The 24336-nt window shown below is 35.2% G+C and overlaps 1 protein-coding gene and 1 long non-coding RNA gene across 3 annotated transcripts; both read right to left on the bottom strand.

Moving 5' to 3' along the window:
- Positions 1–4970: 4970 nt before the first annotated feature.
- LOC129923200 (kinesin-like protein KIF15) lies at positions 4971–23590 on the bottom strand. 2 transcript variants are annotated; one of them, XM_056013216.1, is made up of 8 exons: positions 23552–23590; positions 22040–22208; positions 12536–12598; positions 10540–10591; positions 9626–9735; positions 9139–9233; positions 7299–7407; positions 4971–6658 (listed from the first exon to the last, which is right to left on the bottom strand). In XM_056013216.1, the coding sequence occupies exons 1-6, from the start codon at positions 23566–23568 to the stop codon at positions 9225–9227; spliced, it is 420 nt and encodes a 139-aa protein (XP_055869191.1). In that variant the 5' UTR covers positions 23569–23590; the 3' UTR covers positions 4971–6658; positions 7299–7407; positions 9139–9224. The 2 variants fall into 2 exon arrangements, with proteins under 2 accessions (XP_055869191.1, XP_055869192.1); XM_056013217.1 differs by lacking the exons at positions 4971–6658; positions 7299–7407; positions 9139–9233; ... (1 more) ...; positions 10540–10591; positions 12536–12598 and adding exons at positions 18158–18219; positions 18343–18522; positions 18666–18749; positions 20275–20312; positions 20584–20660 and having other exon boundaries at positions 23552–23583.
- LOC106066382 (uncharacterized) lies at positions 13295–18157 on the bottom strand. The gene is made up of 5 exons (XR_008775131.1): positions 18107–18157; positions 17534–18010; positions 15725–15800; positions 15523–15603; positions 13295–13781 (listed from the first exon to the last, which is right to left on the bottom strand). It is a non-coding gene; the product is annotated as an uncharacterized LOC106066382 (long non-coding RNA).
- Positions 23591–24336: the final 746 nt, after the last annotated feature.

Here is a 24336-nt window from a genome sequence, read left to right as displayed (position 1 = left end):
TACTACTACTAGCTACTAGAATCTACATTTAGACTTAGACGCCTTAGCAATAGATCTTGAGTCAGATGATCTAGACTGCTACTACTTACTAGATCTACTAGACTAGTCCATAGTTACTCAGAGTCATAGTATGGCATAGTTACCATAGTATAATTAGTATGGTTTCTATATTTATATTATTTATTAGATAATTATAGTAGCTTCTTATATTAGGCACAGCTCATCGAATTCTCCTTTAAGAAACACGTCGCTTTTTTTGTTTATAATTAATTTGTTTTTATGTTTGGAGCTAAAAACGACGTTTGGGGACAGTGCATGTCCAATTTTAGATAAGTTCCTGTATTTTTGTTCCGCTTTTCCAAAGCAGATGGCAGTTTTTTAGATTCTCTGTAACCAAGTATGTAAAGCTATTGTTTTAACCTCCCCCGGCAATTCATACCCATATAAGGGATGAAGGCTATATTATGAGCCTGTTTGATCGTAGGCTGGTGGATCTATCAAAATAAGCTTCCAAACATCTTTAGAAAGACATTTCAATCACATTTATTCCGTAAGCTGTTAAATAAAATTAAAAAAGGAGGTGTTTCAACATTAAAAATGAATTTAACACATTCTCCTATAGTGCACAAGGCAAAATCGTAATAAGAAATATTACTGGGATTAATAAATCTATGATTTTTTCAATGAATAAAAGTGACCTAGATCGAGATATCTAGAATATATAATTTATGAATGAAAGAAAAAGTGCGGGCTGCTAATTTGAAGCCAGAGACCATGCCCACTGCAGGTGATCATACCAGGCGAGCGCTGGTGGTGAGGAGAGGTATACACTAAGCGTGTAGTGTCACAACCTATCATACAGGCAGTGGAGGGAATGGGGAGAGAGTCATGAAAAGAATTATAAGCATCTATGGGAGGGAGGGGATGTTAAGGTGTAACAAAACGAACATCCAAAATATGAAAAGAAGAGGGTCCTTGGATGGGAATTAAAAGAAAGAGACAGAGAATACATGTAGCCTAGTTGAAAATATCATGTTTATTAAATTATAATAATTAATTTATAGATCTATGATTTATAGAGATTTATTTCTGTCTGTTTCTACACATAGATTATATAGGTAGGCAGCATATATAGAGAGACAATATACTATAAATACATATTGCAGAAGTGAATCTACTTCTTTTAATAGGCCTACAATCTAAATAATTTTTAATTAACACAGATATAATTTATTAGCAATAACATAGTCACATCATAGTGGTGTTTCTTAACGGTGCTCGATGTGCACTAAAGGAGAAAGCACAAAAACTGCGTTTATTATAGGAGCATGAAGTGACCTGATTTATTTTAAAATAAAATCTTGACTATGAGTGGTAATTCAAAGAAACACAGCTATTTTTATAGTCCTTTAGTTGCAGAATAAGAATCTGCTTTCAGTTTTTTTGTAAGTTAAACCGTCACCAAATAAAAAAATAAAATAAAAATTTGACCTAGTTCCCGAATACGGTGTGCCTAATATAAGAATCTACTATAGATGCGGCAACCACTGAACCAGTCATCTAAGATTCTAGATCTAATATAGTAATAAGAATAAAAATAAAGAATAATAATAGATTCTAATCCTAGATAGATCTAGATGTCAGTCTAGAGTCTAGATTTAGATCTTAGCCAAAATAGAATCAGCGGTAAACTAAAACTAATCAGCTAGCTAGGTACTTACTTTACTTAGTTATGCCTAAGGGCACTAAGGCCCAGGGTTAGGGATAGATCCTAGATAGATCTAGATGTCAGTCTAGATTTAGATCTTAGCCAAAATAGAATCAGCGGTAAAACTAATCAGCTAGCTAGGTACTTACTTTACTTAGTTATGCCTAAGGGCACTAAGGCCCATCTAGACTCTAATTAAAAATCATGTAAAAATTGTAACAACGAAAAAATCTTATTTTGTTTAACAGAAGAGCTCATTACTACCCAGACGAAAACCGTGTCAAATAACCCCTTTTTTTTCTCTCTGATGTTGATCCGAAACGAATACCCATGTTTGAAATGAAAAAAAAGATTATATGAAACATTTTAAAAGTATTTTTTACTGACAGTACCATAGATTATATATAGTCTATGACAGTACTTATATCTATATGTCTATACTAACTGAACATGCTATATTATATCAATGACCTCCACGTTATTTTCTTTGTTATAATAATAATAAGGCTAAGTCCGAAGATTATATCTTATCTTATATAATACAGGAATGCAGTATTTCCTGTTTCCTACTTATTTTGCCACATCCAGGGCAAGCATAACCATTGTCCGCAGGTGGTCGATTTAGATTTTCTTTTCGCCGTCTGCGTTTGTCATAGGGAGCAGATTTTCATTTAGTCTCAAATGTGTATCTCGCGGCATTCGTGAGTGACCTCCAGCTGTCTTGTTCTGATGCCGCATATGCAACCAGGTACTCTCTTCTATGTCAGCCAAAGAAAGTTGACGCCTAAGCTGGTCTTTGACTTGTTTCGTGGGGCGCTTCTGTTACGTCGATCACCTTTTAGTTCACAAAAAAAAAAAAAAAAGACTGCCTTTGGCATACGTTTGTCTCTCATTATTATAGCTTTTATATTGCGCTACTTTCATGCTTATAACATGCTCAGGGCGCTTTTGGTCCAATCTCATTTGTGGGGGGAGGGGGGTATCTAGGAGTTGGTTTTCCATGCTGCCTTTAGGCGCTTAGTAAACACAACTCTGCCCGAGTCGGGTGTCGAACCTCGAGCCCCCTTCTAAGTAGCCAAGCCAAGCCAAGTTCAAGCACACTTGGCCTCTCGACCACGCTTCCCACGGGATACGTGCCCTACCCAGCGCAACTGTCGCACCAAAAAAAGTCCCTCTATACTGTCCATACCGGCGTTCGCAAGGACATTGCTGTTTGTAGTGCGGTCTTGCCATCGTATATCCATGATGGAGAGCAAGCATCTTTGGTGGAAGCGCTCAAGAAGTCTTAGATGTTTCCTATATAGTGTCCATGTCTCAGAGCCATACAGAAGGGTTGAGAGAACCACCAACTGGTAGACACTAATTTTTGTAGGCAGGCGGAGCGATCTGTTCCGCCAAACTCTCGCCTGAAGGCGTCCAAAAGCGCTACTGGTCCTGGCGAGACGGTTATCAACTTCCCTTGAAAGTGAGGCGTCATTTGACACTATACTACCTAGATATGTGAAGTGGTCTGCCACATTAAGGGGCTGTCCGTTTACGGTGATCCTTGGGGCTGAGTATGTTTTATTTGGCGACTTCTGGAACATGAATTCTGTTTTCCCGAGGTTAGGGTTAGGCGGCAGCGTATGTAAATTCGTTGACCGCGTTCTGGAGGTCATGTTTATTGTGAGCTAGCAGGGCGCAATCATCGGCATAGGGAAGCTCCGTTATGACCATCTCCTTTGTTTTTGTATGGAATAGTAGACGTCGAAGATTGAACACATTGCCGGTAGAACGAAGCCGGATATAGATGTCTTCGTGCAATCGCTGCCTCAATGGACCCATCATTATCGAAGGAATCGCTTGCAAATGTCCCCCAGAAAACAATGAGAGAGGAGCTCGACGACCTACCGACATCTGAGGAAATTGAGACAGCAATATCTAAACTAAAAAAAAAAAACACAAGGCACCTGGCTCTGATGGACGCTGAAATATTTAAAATGGGTGGTGTCACCCTGACCGAGAGGCTAACAGACTTGTTCGCTCTATGCTGGGAGAAGTGCGTGGTCCTACCTGAATTTCGAGACTCCGTAATCATATCCCTATACAAAAAGGGTGACAAGTCTATCTGCTCAAACCTTAAAACTATCGAGGCATCACACTTCTGTGAGTAGCAGGAAAGATCTTTGCTCGAGTGTTGCTCGACCGACTAACCCACTCTTTAGTGGACTAGGTCTTACCTGAAAGCCAGTGTGACACAGAGGTGCCCTTTCTGATCACTTTCCAATAGAAAATGGCGTAAAGCAGGGCTGTGTACTTGCTCCTACTCTATTCGCTATCTTCTTTCTTAGTTATAATGCATTTATCACTTACTTGATCTATAGTATTAAAATAGAATGGCACCCTCCTTCAAATTCTTTGGAGTGAAAATACAAATGTAAAACATAGAACATGTTATATCCTCATGTTTACTTTCACTAACAAGAAAAGTACGTTTGTAGAATATACATCATGCTCAGTTGTTTCCCTTTATTCCCAGCTCCCACTTACTTCAAATTTAGCATATTCCACAGCCTTCAGGTCTATATTATCTCTCCTTATTAATATTTTATACATTTAAAGTTTACTTGAAATTATATAATTATTTTCATTGGTCTAATCTAAATTTTGAACAAATTTAAAGAAATGTTGAGCTTTTTTTATTTTTCAATTATTTCAAATCTTGAGCTATAAGTGAAATGTGATGAACAGAGCAACCAGATCAACATGACACTGAGTCAGAACTAGAGAACTATAAGGTGTGGTTTGGTATTTAAAGTATAGAAGCCACTTGATGACCCTATTTATATATCCCAATAAAATTTGTGTGATGCTTCTTACTCTGTTGTAAATTCTGCCAAGTAAAAGACAAATTGATGAAACTTGAAAACAAGATTAGAAAATAAATAACTTTATTTTTCACTCATTAGAACATTTTGTTCAGTAAGGCATCAGTTGTGGTGTAATGACAAATGTTATGAAAAGTAACAGAACCAAATCTTGTTAATCCATGAAAGCAATAAAATATCAGCTAATATAAATCACATATTACAATATCACAAGGCTAATTTGAAGATGTAATAGTGCTAGGGGCCTTTAACAAAAAAATTGATTGCTATAATTATAAATAACAACTACTACTCGTAGCATAGTCATTGTAGGGTCACATTTCTGTGGCTTAATGTTAAAAATTACACCTTATTCTATTTAAGATATTGATTCTAACTAATGGCAGAATGTACAGAATGTTTGTATGTTCGACACTTCTGCAATTAAGTAAGTAAGTTAAGTTCCCCTTTCAGACCTTGTGGTCTATAGGGCAGATGATGTAAAGGTCATCTGATTCTGTGGCCTACAGTTAACGAGGGTATCATGTAGCCAGCACAATGACCAACCGCCTTTACTTTTCCTCAACTAATGCCAGGTACCCATTAGAGTTGGGTGGACTCAAAGGGCCCAAACTTCTGCAATTACGTGATAGATAAATAGTTACATATCTACCAGGCAGTGGCCCCGAAGCACTTCATTATGGCTCTCAGATTTGGCAGCTAAATGCAAAGCATTTAAGGGTGTTAGAAGGATTGAACCAAAGGAGTCTGGGTTCAATTATGGGCATAAAATGGCAAGAATACACTAAATATAAATACAGACTGCCACAATGAAACAAAGATGACCCAAAAGAAAAACTGAAAGACCAGACAGACAGTTATAATAGAGCTCATGGTCTGTGTTGATAATAAAAAAAACTTCCAACTTCCTTAAAATTAAGACTGTCATAATAAACAGCAATAGAAATTATCTGATATGAATATTTACAAACATATTATACAAGTAGTTTAACATATAAGTTATTCAGAAAAATCAAAACACCAACAAAAAAAAAAAAAAAGGATTCAAGACAATACATGAGATCAAATAGCTATTTCTACTAATTCTTTATGTACAGTACATATTTACAATAGGACGGCTTATTTATGTATTAATACAGTTGTAGCTGTGTAAAATACAACCATGCCTAAATAGCCTACCTATAAATTCAACCTTGCGAGCTCCTACAAAATGGTCATATTATTTTTCTTAAATTGTGTCAAAATAGGAGAAATATTTGAGCTTTATTTTTGTTCTTTCTAGAAAAAGATAAATGTGGATGCTCTTTCTCTTTGCTCAATTTAGGAAACCTTGAGGCCTAGTTACATTATTTGTACATCAACAGAGATGACAAATTTATCCAAAAGTAGTCAATTTTATTTAAGGCCTCTAGTTCATAACTTATGAAAATTTAAACTACTAGAGTGAAACACCTCTTGTTCATTTTATTACAAGTATTGACATCAAACATATTCCAATAAAGCATACTTTTAAGCAGAGGATATTCTATATATATATATATATATATTCATAAATATTAGATATAGAGGCACATGTAACAGACATTTTCAATTCCACAATTTTTATGAGAAACAAATGGCTAGTGAAATGAAAGACAATTTCCATAAACATCTTTTAAAATTCCATTGTAGAACTTATTGACTAAAAGAGTGTAGTAGCTTGAACTTAAGAAAAATCTTAACAAAAATATCTCGACATATTTCTTTTACAGTCAAACTGTGTAGAAACACAATTATTTGTCTAGAGTCAATGCCAATCTTGGGCATCAAACTAAAATATATGTTTATTTAAATACTGGTAGGATTCAACCAATCGTTGACATGCTTACAAGTACTGTATCTCTTGTACTGGATTTTTTAAGAAGAATGAAGTGGCTTTCAATTGAATTATAACCATTGATTGGTATAAAAAAACAAACTTTATACTGCTTTTACCAAAACAGTGACTCTTTAAAAGGATGTTATTAGTTCATTCACTTTTTTTTACTTCTCCAAGATTGTTCATTTATTTCTGGCATTTTTGTTTCTTTTATTAGAGCTCTTCCTGAAAAAATGTAGCAGAAAAATAGAATCAAAAAAATACTTAACAAATATTTTTAATGAAGATCTATGTACTTACTACTTTATCTATACTAATAGCTACTAAACTGTAACAAATAAATACATTTGATACATTCCTTGCCCAGTTCACTTCAACACAGTGCTAGGAGTTAAAATCTAAAGTTGGATTTTATTCAATAATTAATTTGCTATGGAAACACAAAGAGTGTTTGATTCTGTTTTTGTGATCAGTGTCTTTATAATTGTCCATGTAATAGTAAATGTTAAAATTGTGACCCAGAGGGTGTTTATCTTTAAAATCTTTATAATTTTCTTAATGTTTTCCTCAAATAAGTATCCAAGTATGGTTTGTGTTAAATGCCAATGATTGTACTTTTAAGGGCGTATTAATTTTATTTTTAATGTTCAGATTACCAAACCAGGCAGATATTGAAAAATAAAATATTACAGATGACAGCATAGTACATTGACAATATTTTTTGTAATGCATAATAAGGACATTGTTTTGGTAGTCTTAATCTTTGTTGTCCATTTTTGGTGATATAATTGGGTGATATAATCTGTGTGTGTAGTGAAATATAAATATATAAAGTGTAAAGCATTACTATTCTGGGCATAATTACCTCTAACCGAGCCATTTTTTTCTGAAGATGACTTTCTCTCTCCAGGCTCACCAATAGCACCTCCTTGCATAGGCACAGCACTCTGAAATTCAGCACCCATTTTATTGCACTAAAAAAAAAAGATAAATAACAATAAAGTGTAAAATAATTGTGTTGAAATGAAAACAAGAAGAATATGTTCTTACAAGTCAGTGGCATAAACTACTTGGCTACAAGGAGGCTTCAGTTCAAAACCCAACTAAGTTGTTTGCTGACGGCCTAAATCAGCACAGAAAACCTTAACCCATATACCCCTCCCCCTACATTTCCACACAAAAAAAAACCTTAGAGCAATGATCATGTTCTAAGCATGAAAAAGATACTATGCAAAAATGTTAAAAATATATAGAATGTATATAGTCTATATCCTTTCAGTAATTTTGAGTACGAGAACAAACACATTCAATGACCCTAACCCTTATCAATAGTGCTAACATGGCCAAATTCAAATTTAACTTTCCATCAGGACAATCAGTAACAAATGTGGTATGGACTGAGCAATGCAACTCCAGTTTCCAAGCCTGTAGCATACTTTTTACTTTTCCTGTTTTCTACATCAGGAATTCCACGTGTCTTTTAACCTCTTAACATGACGTGAACATTAAATCAGGCAATGTCAACTGAGACTGTGACAATCATGACCATCTAACGACAGTCCAGAGCACAAAGCACACGATCTGGCAGCCATCCAAGAAGCAACATAGACTCAACTGAAGGGAGTTGCCCAGAACAGACACCCAAGGAGTGGTACTGTTAAAGCCCTATGCCCTTCTGGGAGTCAAAAGGAATAAGTCAAGTAAGTCAACATTGTGACCATCTAATGACAATTAGACAAGGTAGACATCCCTGTGTTAAAATGAATCATTCAAAAAAAGTAATAGATTATTAATACCTTAAAAATAGTGTTTTAATTTGCATCATTGACTTGAGGAAATTAATACAAGTTACAAAATGTCTTTAAAATCTATTCAATCTAATCTATTCAATCTATTGTTTTCATGAGCAGGAGTTTTTCTACTTATAAACGGGATGTTCAGCTGAATGGCAAAAGCTGCATGGCTAGCCATCAAGAGTAGGAAGTGTTTGAATTGTGTGCATGTTCTCAATGTTTCAAGGAAGTGTTGAATTGTGTGCATGTTCTCAATGTTTCATAATAATAATAATAATAATAATAATCTTTATTATCCGTAAGGAAATTTGTCTTACAATTTGTGCATTACACCAAACAAAAAACATTATAACTATAAGAAACCAAAGTGTACATTCACACCAGACTCACTCATAATTTACATGTGACAAAGTTTATACCAGATTGTTCTTATTTAATGATTTGATTGCCAGGGGAACAAAAGAGTGTTTGTGTCTGTTTGTCTTTGCTATCGGTGTCTTGTATCTCTTTTGTGATGGTAAAATCAATGAAGTTTTAAAAGATTCCACAGAACAGCACTAAAATGTAAGGAAAAAAATTGAAAAGACAGAAAGGATTGAGTCAAAGTAAATTTTGTTGAGTAGAGCCTAATGTTAAGGCTTGTGATACTATAAAAAGTTTCCTTCTCAACTGGGTGGGCATGATGCATTTGTTAAGATTTAACGGTGTGTCATTGAATTTAAGCTGTGAGGGGATCAACATAATCAAAGGGGAGTCCCAGAATTCACCAGTTTCTTAAATGAACAGATGGCATCGTAAAGAAAAAAAAAAAGGCTTAATATTGAAGGGAGTGTCTTAGTAATCCCTAGTTTGCTTGATGAATCAATTGTAAAGTGAAGGGGGAAAACAATGCAAAATACAAAATATACTTACATTCCTGTCTTTTAAAACAGATGCATGTGTTTCCCTGGCAAGGTGAAGTTCCTCTTTTAATTTTGCTACTTCAAATAATAACTCAGCTACTTTTTCTGATTGAAAATAAAACATGTATAGTTACAATAATTACATGCAATATTTAAATGATATTGATCACAAGGTGGTGTAGCTGAGATATTCAGTTACAAGTGTTCAAAGGAAATACAATGACCATTAAAAGAATGATAAATTAGAATTTCTTAAACCTTGCAAGAATAACATATTAGTAAAAGGGTTAAGTAAACTTGACTCATAAAAACAGATTACAATCTAAACAAGTAAAATTAAACATAATCAATGCTGAGTCCTTAAATTGGTGAAGAATCATTGTATTAATTAAGAAAAAGGCAGGGTTTGTAAAAAAAAAAAAAGGCATAGGAATTTTTTTTTAATGTTACAGTTTCCTTAACAGTTACAACAGTTAGACAGTATCTTTGATACTTACATCTTTGCCAAAGATTGACCTCTCAAACTCTTCCATCTTGTGGCTATAGGCTAATTCAATTTTCTTAATAACTTGAAAATTTGGCACTTCAGGAGCTTTCTGCTCACAAACTATTGAACACAAAAAAATTAGAATAATTTTATTCCAGAAAAGTCAAAATTATACAATTATTCTTGCTTGATCATTTGAATTTGGTAAAGACCAATGACCTTACAAACTACAGAGCTAAATAAATAAACACAGAAGAAGCTTTTTTATTTCATTAAGTTGTTTTATTTTGCAGTTTTCTTGTTTCAAAGTATTAAATAAAAAAAAAAAGTCATGATACTAAAAGAGAATTGAAATAAAGTAGCAAAGCTAATAGGTTAGAGGCATTAATGCATGTGTTTATGTTTTTGTCATGTTCAGTTTTTTCATTGACAGAATTTGTCCATTTTGAGATGATCTCACATAGTTGTAGTGGGTCAAAGTTATCTATCTTGTTTAGTGACGCTCATTTAATAAGACTATACAACTATACAACTACAAGTGTCATAAGTTGTATTTTCTTTTGAACTTTTAAAGTGTTTAATTCATACAAGAAAAATAATGTGACTTCCCTTTCCTAGGTTTTTCAGATAATTTTCCCCTCAAAAAAGCCTACTGCCTACAATGACAACTAGGTATGGATGGGCTACCTGGTCCTTTTGACTTTTTCACTTATATAATTTACTTTTCATGAGTAAGCATAACAAATACCACATACATCTATTTACAAACCAAAGTAATAACCTTCTGACATTGTTAATGGCAAGGGACTATCATGAGAACCTGAGCTAGAAATTTCCTATTATCAGAATGCAATGTCAAACAACTAAGCAAATTTATTTCTGAAAGTTACAATAAAATATTTGTTAGTAATAGGGCAGTCTTACCTTCTGTGTGCTTCAACATAGCTTGTAAAACTTTGTTGTCTTTTTCAAATTTCTAGAAATCAAAATGAAAGTTTTTTTTAACCAATTATAATTTTTTAAATAAGGTTTATTGTACATCCACTCCCCTCATTAAAGAATTTTTAAAATTTGCCCTTCCATCTAGATCAGGGGTGGGCAAATTATGGCCAGCAGGCCACATGCAGCCTGCCGGAGCATTTTATGCCGCCCGCTGACACCCAAAAACATTATATATGCCCACATAATGTGTAAAAATATAATGATTTTAAAAATCTATTTAAATTATTGAAACTTCTGATTCTTATGACGAAGACGCTAAAGAAACATTTCTATATATGCCATTCTAATAAGTTTAAAGTAAAGGAGGATTTTTGTAATTGGTAATATGTCGAAACATTTAGTCAAAGACACAAACTCAGGCCATTTTTTTATTCAGTACTATAAAGAACTAGTTGAAAGTGTTGGGTTGGCATGGAACAAGATGGTGAGTTTAACAACATGGTGTCCGAGCTTTGACTGAGAAAAACACGCACAAAGCTTTCCTAATAAATTAAAGAACAATATCCCAACCATAAACTCTTACCTCTTCACTGGAAAGTTTGTGAAAAGCTGCATTGAATATTAGACGTTATTGACCCAATTATCTCAGAGCTCAAAGTTATCAGAGCTAGGGGTCTTGATCACAGGCAGTTCAGAAAACTACTTGGATATTTGGAAACATATCATTCCCATGTTCGGTACTACAGTGTTATCCGCTAGCGTAGCATGTTCAAGGTAATGAGAAAAACTTGAGATCTCAAGGAAGAAATTGTCTTGTTCCTGTGACTTTGTAACTAATATTTCTAAGGAAGAGGGAAAGACAGCCTTTATGTTTGCCATCAACATTGTCGCAGCGGCAACTGGTTATTTGCACATGAAATTATGTGCATGTTAAATCTTTTCAAACAAAGTCATCCCATTTCTCCAGGCAAGCAAGTAAAGACAGGTTTTGACATTTGCTGAAATGTGAAACTATTTCTAGCAAAGGGGTTGAAAAGTACAAGACTTATTCTTTGATTGTGGAATTTGAAAGCAAATTTTAAGAAGTCAAAAACTTAGAAACAGTTTTCAATATCATCAGTTCACCAATTAGCTGATTCCACTCTAGAGGACACACCTCCAAGCAAATAATGACCTGAAAGAGAAGTTCAAGTAAGTTCTTCCACAGGAGTTTTATGGGTCTTTTCTAGAAACTGCATTTCCAAACTTAAAAAACATTGCTGTTAAAGTTTCCCATTATTAGGGTCCACATACATCTTTGAAAATATGATTGAAAATAAACAAGTGTAAGCAGTCAAGAGGATAACAACCAGTAAGCTAGTTCCACAGTTCAGGAGCATTATGCACAAATGTAAACAGTTAAATACTTCATATTGACAAGAACTATAATATTAATGTCTTCGATTCCGAAGATTAAGGATGATTACAGTGTTTCACATGACTTCACAAACCCAGTTGCAACCTGCATATTTTCCCGCATTTCGTTCAGACAAAGCCATTGTGGTGAAATGTTATAATGTTGGAGGCCACTATGAAGAGATTATTAGTAAAATTAATTTAATTTACAACTCTTGTTGTAACTTTTCAATAGGGAGTGTAAAAAATTAAAGTAAATGTATATTACAGTACATATGTGAATTAAAAGATATACATAGTTATCATTTTTTTCTAAGTTGTAAGTACACATATATACATATGTATATGTGTGGAACCCCATCCCCAATTTTTTTTTAAATGCGGCCCTGGATGAAAAAATGTTGCCCACTCCTGATCTAGACAAACATTGTTCCTTAAGGTACCCTTTCTTCAAGTTAACTATTCAAAGCTTTAGAGGAAAATATTTTGTATTTGTTTTCATACTTATTTTTCTTGTTTTTTTCTGTGTTTAAAAACTACTGACATAGACTTTTTTTTAGGATCATTCACTCAAGAAATTCACCTGACGAGTCATGTTCACTCTTTGCAGTTCTTCTTCTTTGGCTGTCAGCTGAGATTCATGATTCTGAGGAATATAAAATATTTTGTTTACTCCATTTGTAACTTAGTTTGCATATTTTCTATTTTTTACACTTTTACTTCTGTATCAAACTTTATTATACTGCAATGTTCTGAACTTAGGGCTATTACAGCTTTCATTGTGTTTATTTCCTCTTCCATCTTTTCTTTTAGTGACTGGTTCTAAAACTAAATCTGTCTGTATTTCCTGTTCAAACATCTCTGGGCTTATCACCTTCGATGAAGTCCAGTAGGAAATCGGCGCCGGAGGCGCCATTATCCTGTTGATGGTTATAAAGGCTTTTATCCAACCACCAGGCCTGGACATGGGGCTCTTCACCCCTGTCCTGTCTGAGGGCACCCAATGGTAGGCGGCCATATCGGTTGACTGAATGGGAAAACCGGGCCGTGCCGTGTACACAGCGCACCGTCCCCGCTCTCATACCACTCGCTATAAGTGGTCGAGGACAGTACTAACTGCGGGGAGCTTGTCTCATATTCCTATTCTGTAATCGCCACAATTCCGTGCGGGAGTCGCCACTCCAGGCTCCTGGTACTGATGACGACCCCCTTTGTGGAACGGCGTGGCAGACTTTTTGGACTGGGTTGCAGGTTACTTGTTCCATCCCCACCCCAAGTGAGATAAAAAAAAACAAAAGCTCACTCAGGGAGACCTGCTAGAAGGCCTGGTTCGCTACTCGTTCTTAGCCTGTCCAGATCCACCTCTGGATGTTTCCACCGGAGGGCCACGCTGAAGCGACGGGTAGCTGGAATATCCTCTGGGGGCTTATTACCAGGAGTTTCTCCTCAAGCTCTCGGGCCTTACTTTCCAATACTTTTTTCTCTATGTCTGTTTTACTATCCCTTTGTCGTGACAGCGATTTCTCTTTAGAGATCAATTCATCCAGCTTATCTTTTAAAAAGTTCTTCTTCAAGTTTCGGCTGGTCATTATTCTGTTGAACACATTTCGTCTTGCTTCACTAGGTCCATGCTTTTCCTATCTTGACTGATTTCAAGCTTATCCATCGCACATTTTCTTATCTCATCTAAACCATTTGCAGTGTTCATGTCTGTCTGGATGTCAATGTCTCTTTTTTTCAGTTGTTCAAGATAAATTGCTTTCCTCCTCCTCTTCTCCTTCACTGATGCAGTCTACTGCTGGGGGCTTGGAGCAGCTGTGGTCCTTAAACTTAATAAAAAAAAAATTAAGCATTATCAATAGATAATTTTAAAGAAAACTCTTGTATTTGTTACCTCAAAAATTGAAAACAATGCAACATCTTTTAAGTTTGAGAGAGTGGTGTGAGACAATCATTCACTTGAAATCATCTTTCTTTACATCTTGATCACGTGGACTTTAACCATTTTAACGTTTAAATAGAAAAGTTTACAAAGTGGGATTCTTTTAATAGGTAACGTAAATGGTGTTTGAAGCTTAAATGTTAAACAAATAAAAAAGTGATGGTCAGTAAAGTTCCCCTTAGTGAAATATAGGGTTATCTGTTTCTGTGGCCCACATTTAACAAGAGTGTCACAAGGCCTGCATGATGACTAACAGCCTTTACTTTTCCCCACTTAATGTCAGGTACCAATTAAAAGGCGCCCAAAGATCCTGAAATGAAAAATTCCAGGCTTCACCAAGAGTTGAACCCGGGACCCCCGGCTTGGAGGGCTAGCATTTACCAGGCCTCCTAAAACAAATGAAACATGACATATAACATAAGCACAATAATTGCTGACAGAAAAAAGTGAACAAAATCTGGTGAAACAAAGATAGGCTCTGACATTACCCTGGGTAACAATACAGGTCTACAGACCAAAATAACTCTACTGGCTTGGAAGCTTTTTTTTCTGGGGGGGCCTGTATGGCACAGTCAGATGTTAGCTTAGTACTTGGTCAACATTGGCAGTTCAGAACTCTATGATTTAAGAGCTTATGCTTCACCAAATGTTATTAACTTTATACTTAAGTACCCTAGTGCTGCTTTGAATTGTTACATGTCATTTTTTTATTTATCCATTTTAAAAGCTGCTGCGCAAACAAAGAACTCATTTTAAGGCTATTGTTATCCCATATGGGAGACAAACGTATGCCAAAGACAGTCTTTTTTGGTGAGCTAAAAGGTAACAAAGGCGCCCTACAAAAATGCTTCAAAGACCAGCTTAGGGGTCAACTTTCCTTAGCTGACATAGAACAGAGCACCTGGTTACATGCGGCCTGTGATGTTGCCTGTTCAGGCTGTCTTGAGGTCAACTATGGATGACTGTTGAATTTCAACCAATTACTCTGCAAGCGTTTGGGTGTAATTGGTCGGGTGTATTCCGTGTAGTTGAACAACAAGCCAGATAAACAAACAAACATCTGTTTTAACTAGTGAAGAGATGTAGTCAACACTGATGAACAACTTCACATAGATTTATTCTAATAAAAGGCCACAGTAGAATTCTCTGTCACTAAACACGTCGTTACCCTGGAGTATTCTATCGCTAACTGATTTTCCGGTCTCTAACCCAACATATCCCAAACGTCACTAGTCCCGTTCAATATGCGTCTTCTATGGTGCGTCGCTAAATAACTAAACTATATAAATAAGGTGTCTAACAGGCCTCAGAACGAGACAGCTGGGGGTCACTCACAAAGGCCGCAGGATTCACATTTGAGACCAAAAGAAAATCTGCTGCCGAGGACAAACACAGACGGCGAAAAGAAAATCCAAATCGACCACCTGCAAACAATGGTTATGCTTGCCATGGATGTGGCAAAATATTTAGGTCACAGCTGGGGCTGAGGAGCCATGGGAAATACTGCATTCCTTACTAATCTTTGGACTCGAAGACAAGCCTTATTATTATCATACAATACATAAATATTGGTTTTATAAAAACTTTAAATGAAAAGTGCTAATTTATTTTAGCTATCACTAACAAACCTCTAAGTGATTCATAAAGTTCAACTTTTCCAGCAAGTTTTGATTTTCTTGTTGAAGTTTACTAATGACAGCATACAATTTCTGTCAATAAATAAAAATAGACAGTTTTTCACAGACCCCTAATTCAATTAAAAAAAAATGTATATACATGATATCTTATTTTCTCTTTATGAGCACAGGTTTTTTTTCAAGTTCAACCAACCTTAAATGAATCCTCCTGTAAAAAGATTTTTTGATAATCTTTGAAAGAAAGATTGAAATCCTCTATTTTTGGAGATCTGAAGTAAAAAGTTAAAAATTGATTATGTAAAACATATTTAACTTACTAGCAGAGATTTAGACTTGTTAGAGTGCATGAGTTTGGCCTATTGTATAGTACACATATGGTCTTTTAATGAGCATATATAAGTTTCAGAGAAGCAAAAAACAAAAGTTATATTTAATGTTAACATAAGTTTGTTTAATTTTTAGACAGATGGTTAGGTCTAGTACGAGGCACAGGTTCAAATATTTCTTGCCATAATTATTTTCAACATCTGATGGAATTATTAACTTGGCATGTTCATCATTCACTACCCTGTTATGATTACATTTCAATAACCTTTTTGTTATTAAAAAAATGTTATGATTGATAAAGAATTAAGGAGAAATGTATGTCCTTTTTAATAACATTAAATAATCATTAAAGGACCAAAAGTTATTTTAGTTTCAGATAACAAAATAAAAAATGAAAACTCTCCTACTATGGAAAAGTTAAATCTAGATTTAGAGACTAGTCTATATATTATGCAATCATTTGCAAATAATCTGACTTTTGTTCCTGAACTAATGCAATTTGGTAAATCGTTTTTGTAAGGCCCATTCTAGCTGCACTGTCCAAAATGATGCTGTTGTGTGTGAGAAAGAAGTGCCAGGTCATCTGCAATGTCAAGGTCGTCTAGCTTCTTCCACAGTGTCCACTGTATACTATTCTACTTCTGAACAGCAACTTCTGCAAGTCATCCCCTAATATGACTTCTGGATGATATTTGTAATTTTTCAGGCACCCCATACTGTCTCAGTAATCTCCAGAGGGTCTGCCTGTCCATGCTGTCAAACATCTTCTCATAGTCTATAGAATTGACAGAGAGAGGGGAGTTCCATTTCATGGACTGTTCCACAATGATTTGTAGCATCGCTACCTGATCTGTGCATGATCTCTCCTTACAAAATCCGGCTTTCATTCAGTTAAGCAGAATGCAGTTAAACACTTTACCTGGAATGGACAGCAGTATTATCCCTTGAAAGTTGGAGCAGGAACTAAAATCGCATTTCTTGGGGAGTTTGATGAGGTAGCTCTCCTTCCACTCTGGTGGCACTTCTTTTTCCCATATCTTGACGAAGAGGGGTATGGTTACTTCACACTGGGATGCTGTCAGGTCCTGCAGATATGTCATTCTTCAATTGCTTGATTGAGCTGCAAATCTCTTTCTTAGTGGGTGCACTGCACTTGATAGGTAGGCCTCTTGCAGCTGGTGGTATCTCTGTGGTGAGTTTGCATGAGTAGATCTGTTAAGTAGCCTCCTGGAAATCCTCGATCCATCTCTTTGTGATATCACTTCCCCATTCTTGCCATTTACTTGTCTCTCTGGCTTAGCAAATTTTCCAGATTTTAATGACTTAGTACTGTTCTGAAGGGCTGTTTCTTCTGCTTTTGCTAGTGCTTCATTGTAGTTCCTCCTGTCTGTTCTGATGCTATGCTTGGCATTCCTATCTATTTCAGCATATTCTTTTTGTGCTTTTTCCTTTTGCTGCTCTTGTTTTACTGTTGTTCATGCCTGCTTTCTTCTCTCTTCTTTCTTTTATCATCTGAAGAGTTTCTGTTGAAATCCACTCCTTTTGTGTTTATGACTTGGACTCTAGTACTTCTTGGTATGTAAACTTTCTGCCACGTCTGTTTTCTACTGTCTCCTATTCAAGCAGCTCTTTTAGGAGCTGGAACTTATTTGATAAAATGACCTTGAACTCTTACCATTTTCGCCATCTTTCATAACAATGGTGCTGTAGTGTTGGCATTGGCTGGACACTCCAGTCCAACTCTTCTTCAGCTTCAGTCTCACTCTGGCGATCAGAAGATGATGATCTGAAGCAACAACTGCTCCTTGTCTGACACGTTCATCCTGAAGAGATTGACAGAACTTCTTCACAATACAGACATGGTCTGTTGCCTTGTTTATTCGTTTGTGTGGGAAGACAGTTACTCCTATCACCAATTTGCTTGTGGCACACATATCTTCAAATCTTTCTCCATTTTTGTTCCACCTAGTCCATGCTTTCCCATGATCTCCTGGTAGCTTTCTGTCTCTCTGATCCTGCCAGATCAATTAGATTTATCTGTGATATATTGCTTTTTTGGAAACCACCTACTTCCTCCTAGTATATATATTTAGTTCGTCCATCGTGGTTCGATGATGACCACTTTGTCATCCAGGGGGCTGAGGACTTCCTCCTAGTAGATCAACACAGACAAAAATAAATGTCTATTTGTACATTAAGTGTACATGTTTTAATTAACATTAACATTTAATTGAAATAAAAACTATACCTTTGACTCTATTTTAACTGTAAAAACAGCATGAGAGCGCGAACCCTCTCTGAACCCTCTCTGTTCATGGAAGTAAGAGCTACTCTACGATTCAACCAGCCCTTGATTATTAACTGAAGACAACAAAGTATGTTTCATTCCTTTAAAACTCAATTCAGGCATATTATTATCAAGAAAAATCTTACAAAAAACAAAAATGTGTAAAACAAGAATTAACTCAATGATGGCTTTAATACCTGATAAGCATCTTTTGGGTTGCAGATAACTTGCTCAATGAGTCCATCTACAAAGACACCTTTGTTCATATTCTCACGTAAGCAAATACCTTGTGAAGCTGTATCCAAAAGATCAAAGATTTGCTCTTGATAGATTTCTAAAAAGGAGCAGCGACACAAAAACTGTTTTTTACTGCCATGCTGTGAAGAGAATTAAAAAAATGTTATGATTCGTGTTTTAAACAAAAGTGGGGCAGAAAAAAAAAGGAAACATTTAAATCTAATGGTTTCATTACACCAGTTAAACCTTATACAAACAATTGTATACAATAAAAGAAAGTTACATCTTGTTGGTGAGCTATTACACTAAAGAGATACTCCAAACTTCTGGGAATCACACCACGAGCTTTCCAAGTTCTCAGAGGGACCTTTAATAAAAAAAAAAGATTTAAAATAAATTTCTCTGTTAAATGTTTTTCTTAAACATCGGCAATAATGCAATTTTTACTAGATCAATATATTCAAATATAGATATTTATAAGTACAATTAAAATATAACTAATATTTTGTCCTTTGAAAAAAAGCTTTCCCTTTTGTATGCATGTCATGTCTAAACACATAAACACAAGGGGAACTATTACTAACTACTTCAGGAGAGAAAACATGGGTCCACAACCAACAGGGACGATATACAGCCAACCTCTACAATACCTTGCTTATGCCGATGACATTGCCTTATTGGGTAAAGAAACCTCTGACATCGCTAGAGCCTTCATACAACTAGAAGAAGCATCTCAACCAGCAGGACTTGAGGTCAATGACAGTAAAACCAAGTACATCACAATGACAAGAGACAATCAAACAGAGGGACAAAATATCAAAATCAAAGACCACGAATTTGAAAACGTCCAAACTTTCAAATATCTAGGAAGTACTATTAATTTCAAAAATGACCTACTAACAGAAATAAAGGAAAGAATAGCAGCAGGCAACAGGGCATTTTATAGCACCCACCATCTACTTAAGAGCAAAACGATTTCAAGGAAAACCAAGAAAATAATATACAAAACCATAATAAGACCAGCAGCAATGTATGGAAGTGAGACCTGGACACTGACAAAGACATCTGAAAATTTACTTAACACCTGGGAAAGAAAAATCCTTAGGAAAATCTATGGTGCCATACAGGATGAAACAGGGTGGAGGACACGCACTAACCATGAGTTATATCAATTATATGAAGACCCACCAATAGTGAACGAAATAAAAAAGAACAGACTATGTTGGGCAGGTCACCTTGAAAGAATGTCAGACAACGGAGGGGCGAAAATCGTATACAGGCAAAAACCAAAAGGCAGGCGACCCAAAGGCAGACCCCGAATGCGATGGATAGATGACGTGGAAGCAGATCTGAAGCAGCTTGGGGTTAGGGCATGGAGACGAAAGGCCCAGGAGAGATCTGAATGGAAGGATGTGTTAAAGCAGGCCAGAGCCCTCCATGGGCTGTAGCGCCACTGGGATGGATGGATGGATGGATGCATGTCATGTCTCCCTACTTGAGAAATGCTGGCCAAAGAACTCATAAAATCTAATTCCCCATTAAGACCTTGTGGTCTATAGGGCAGATGATGTAAAGGTCATCTGATTCTGTGGCCTATAGTTTGTCATGTGGCCAGCACAATGACCAATCACATTTACTTTACCCAACTAATGTTGGGTACCCATTAGAGCTGGGTGGACGCCTGAAGATCCCAAAATTAAAAATCCCAGTCTTCACCAGGATTTGAACACTTGTTTGGAAGCCAAGCACTTTACCACTCAGCCACCGTGCCTCCTTCAGAAAATCTATTTAATTGAAGGTCATTTTTAAAATTAATATTCGTTGTAACAAAAAAATAATACAATATCATAAATGCCAAGATTTATTTTTTTTAATGATGAAAGAACACTCACCAAACATAGTAAAACTTTTTCCTGAGCCAGTCTGACCACTAAGAAAGTGCAAAATAAATAAAATGTTAACAATAGAGAGAGTGAAATGTAAGTGTACAGTGTTCAAACCTCTACCACTGCCCCTGACAGAGTCTTTGTATAAAAAAAAAATACTGTTACAAGTTCAAAACAAATCTGAAACAAAGGTGAGCTTTAAAATTATTGAAGCTTAAGAGGAAAGAGCTAAGACTTGACAAACACGACTAGACAATGATGTATTTATCATTCCATCTTCTAAATACCTTCAATAAATTAGATTTCACGACTTACTAAGCTAATATGTATCCATTGTAGCCATTTAAACAATCTTCAATAATCTTTTTACCAACTAGTGAAAACACAGCTTCCTGGAAATGAAAAAGAAATGTTTTAATAATATCTTGAATTTTATCTTCAAATCTAAAAGATAAAATTAATAAGCAATAACCTAACCAATTGGATACAGGTACCCTAGAATCAATAGAAAGCTATCCAAAAATAGCTATCCACATATACACTTCATTCTTCAAAGCCATTATAAATGATGGTCTTAAGTGTCCTCCAGGTCTTTCCCGAAAATAAACACTTAAGGATAAATGTAAAATGTGGAAAGCATTGGTAAAATATTGAAGCCAAAATGGATGCAATCTCTATTTCTTTACATACAGTAAGAAACAAAGTCTATAACAGCTATCACTATCAGAGATTATTGTCTTAACAGACTCATCTAGCCCAAGAAATCTTGATAACCTATACAGTACAGTAGTTACCCTGAGGTTGTCAGTTGTAGTCAAACTGAATTTCCATTAGATTGGATCAATAAACATTATCTTATCTTATATAATGTTGAATTTTAACATCACTGTGACATTACAATAGATCCTTGGTAACACAGGCATCATGGGAAATGAATAGGCAAATTATGCATGGAAAAACCCAACAGACCATTTAATTGCCACACTCAAAACTCAATGTTAGCGAGCAATTGCATGACCATGCAAAAACAAGCTTTATCTAAACAGTATCAATTTCTTACCCTTAAAACAGCTATCTACTTTCTTTCAACTTAGAACAGGACACAAAGCTTGACATTTTCACCATAACAGAATAAACCAGACCCACCAACCCCTCCGCAAACATTGCGCCCAGCCTCTTGAAACTGTCAATCATATCTTCTTTGAATGCTCCAATCTAATTCACCTTAGGCAGACAATATTACAACAACCTATCATAGCCAACACTCAGTATGGCAGTGTGGAACATCTAAAAAAAAACATTCTAATTTTTCCTTGGCACAGCTCAGCAACAAAAAGCTGGCTAGAAGAAGAAGGAAATCTTCAATTCTTCAAAACTAAACCTATTCTATTTGTCTACTGTAAATCATATCTCTTGTGTATATAAAAATATACACATTTTCATCTCAAATCATACATGGTTTTTTCCTGCTTGCAACATTGAATTATATAGATAGACTTACTAAGACAGCGGCAGAAATTTTGATAGAATTTCTTGCAATTAAAAATTTAATAGAGTGAACATTTGTTTTTAATTGTATAAACTAAGTTGCTCTACTACTGTCTGGACCAAGCATTCACACAATTTAAATGTTTCACATTAAAAAGGAATATTAAAGGAAAAGTAGTTTGTAGCATCAAAAATTTGGATAAAACATTCTAATTCATTTCTTTTGTTTTTTTTTCAAAGGTTAAAGGTTAAGAATAAAATTTCATTCTTTACTGTGACCAACCTGTGTGGTGTCAGCATCTGCTACATTGTCATAGGTGAAAATTGTGGGCTCTGGCTTTGTGTGAAGAATAATGGCATTGTCTGCAGTGTTAACATCCAGAACTCGTGGTGCAAAGTCTTTTTCACTTGGATCAGGAGGGCGAACTCTTAGCAATATTTGAATTGAATCTCTTTGTAAAGATGTAGACAAAGAAAGCAGGTTTACAAATACTGAAACTTAATATATTTCATAAGCTATTAAGCTAAAAAGCACTTAGCTTCTAAACAGAGGGATCTTAGGTTCCAATCTGATTGATTTTGAATTTCAGGAATTTAAGGATGCACCTGAGTTCACTCATCTCTAATGGTTACCTGAAATTTTTTGGGGAAAGTAAAGGCAGTGGACCATTGTGCTAGCAGCATGACATCCTAATCAGCCATAGAAACAAATGACATGTACATCATCTGTTCCATGTATTGCAAGGTCTGAAACTAGGTACTATTGAAATGCTTAAAAAAATAAATAAAAAAAAAAAACATGACTCTTCAACACTACATGACTAGCACTGCAACCATGCATGTGTTGAGTTACTCAGCAGCTTTACTATTGATCTTAATGTTAAAATTGTAACAAAAAAAAATGGTTTGAAAAAAAAAAAAAGCTTAAACGAAGTGTAATTGTATCAATTAGTTTGGATCAGTCATGTAATCAAATTTCTAATAGATTATAATTATAATAAATTATAATAAGAAATTATAGTAATATAGAACAACAACAATAAAACTGTACGATTAATAATATTTTTACCAACGTTTTTTTTTTAGAATTATTTCATGCTTTTAGCTTTCTCAGTATGCTATGACACTTATCTGGACCAGGGTGGATGTTACTGTAATTGATTTTTAAAGGCATTTAAAAAAAAAAGGAATGACCTGAATTCAAACTAGTATCCAGGCTCATGCCTCCTTGGGCTGAGGTGCTAACCAGTCTGCTAGTGAGGTACTTATGACTGGAAGATTGTATGTTTGTTTCCATTTAGAGGGGCAACCTAAAAAGGGGACATTCAATTTATACCACCACTTCAGTCAAGTAACGGAACAATTTCTTTCCCTCATTCAAGATATGAAACAAAATAATAAATTACCAATAGTTATTTTACTAAATTTGTTAAATTATTTTATTTAGATTGTTGTATTATCAGGTAAAAGAAATAGTTGTGAAAAATTTCAGCTTAATCCGAGATTGGGTGTCAGACATAACATACAGGCAGATAGAGAGTTGATATTTAAGCTTTGTAAAAAGGTTCAACACCTAATGTATCTGGCATAAGCATCACTTATGTTATAAGAAATAATAAAGTTAAATAAATAAATAAAGGTCAACAAAGATGATCAATTATGCTTAATGTTTTGTTATAAATTACAGGGTGATTTTTTAAATTACCGGTACATTAAAAATAATTTACAATCATGAAAAACAGTATGAAATATTGTGCTTTAAAGAAAATAATTAAATAAAATAAAAATGCTTAACCTGATTGATGGACCCATATATATTGCAGCTGTAAATTAAAAAAAATATTGTTGTAAACCTGGTGGTGACACAGATGGGGGTAGTGCTGTGTGTTTTTAGCCTACCCAAATCGCCACAGTCCAGCGCAGTATGAGCGGTCAACTGTGACCAGTGACAGTACACACCAGTACAGCAAGGACCAGTGTAGTAAATATTACGGACGCAAGTCACGGGCGAAAGTGATCAACTGAAGTGGTCAAGAAGGTTCGAGGCCAGTAGAGACACTATATAAGAGCGAGTGTGTCAGAATCACTTTACGTTACCTCGCAATGTGACCAGACGAGGCGAAGTTAGAAACAGCACAGTGTGTGAAGTCAGGCGGAGCAAGGCTAGGTTTTTGGACAGTTAGTGTGATGTTGTTGCCAACTGTACAGTATTTATAATGTATTTGAAATTAAATTGCTACTGTTACTTTGGAGCCCTGATTTGTGAGGTTCTTTGAGTTTGTTGTGTCGTGTGGTGCAGTTTGAAGGGAGCCTGGATAGTAGAAGGAGAGATACGTAACAATATATTGTTAATGTGTTGTTCTATCCAAAAACAAAAAATGTGTTCTATAAACATTGAAGTATAATTAAATACATAAATATTTAAAACAAAGCATAATAATCATTTTTATGTAACAGTACATCAGAGCTATTAGTATTCAGAGAAAAAAAGAAAAACAAAGATTATATTAAGCATCTATAGCTGTATCAATAAGTTTGGATCAGTCATGTAATTAAATTTTCAAATAGATCTACACCAGC

This window comes from Biomphalaria glabrata, chromosome 15, assembly GCF_947242115.1.
Source record: "Biomphalaria glabrata chromosome 15, xgBioGlab47.1, whole genome shotgun sequence".
Taxonomy (NCBI): Eukaryota; Metazoa; Mollusca; class Gastropoda; family Planorbidae; genus Biomphalaria; species Biomphalaria glabrata.
Note: the sequence above shows the minus strand (reverse complement) of the source record. Positions and strands in the feature narration are given on the sequence as shown.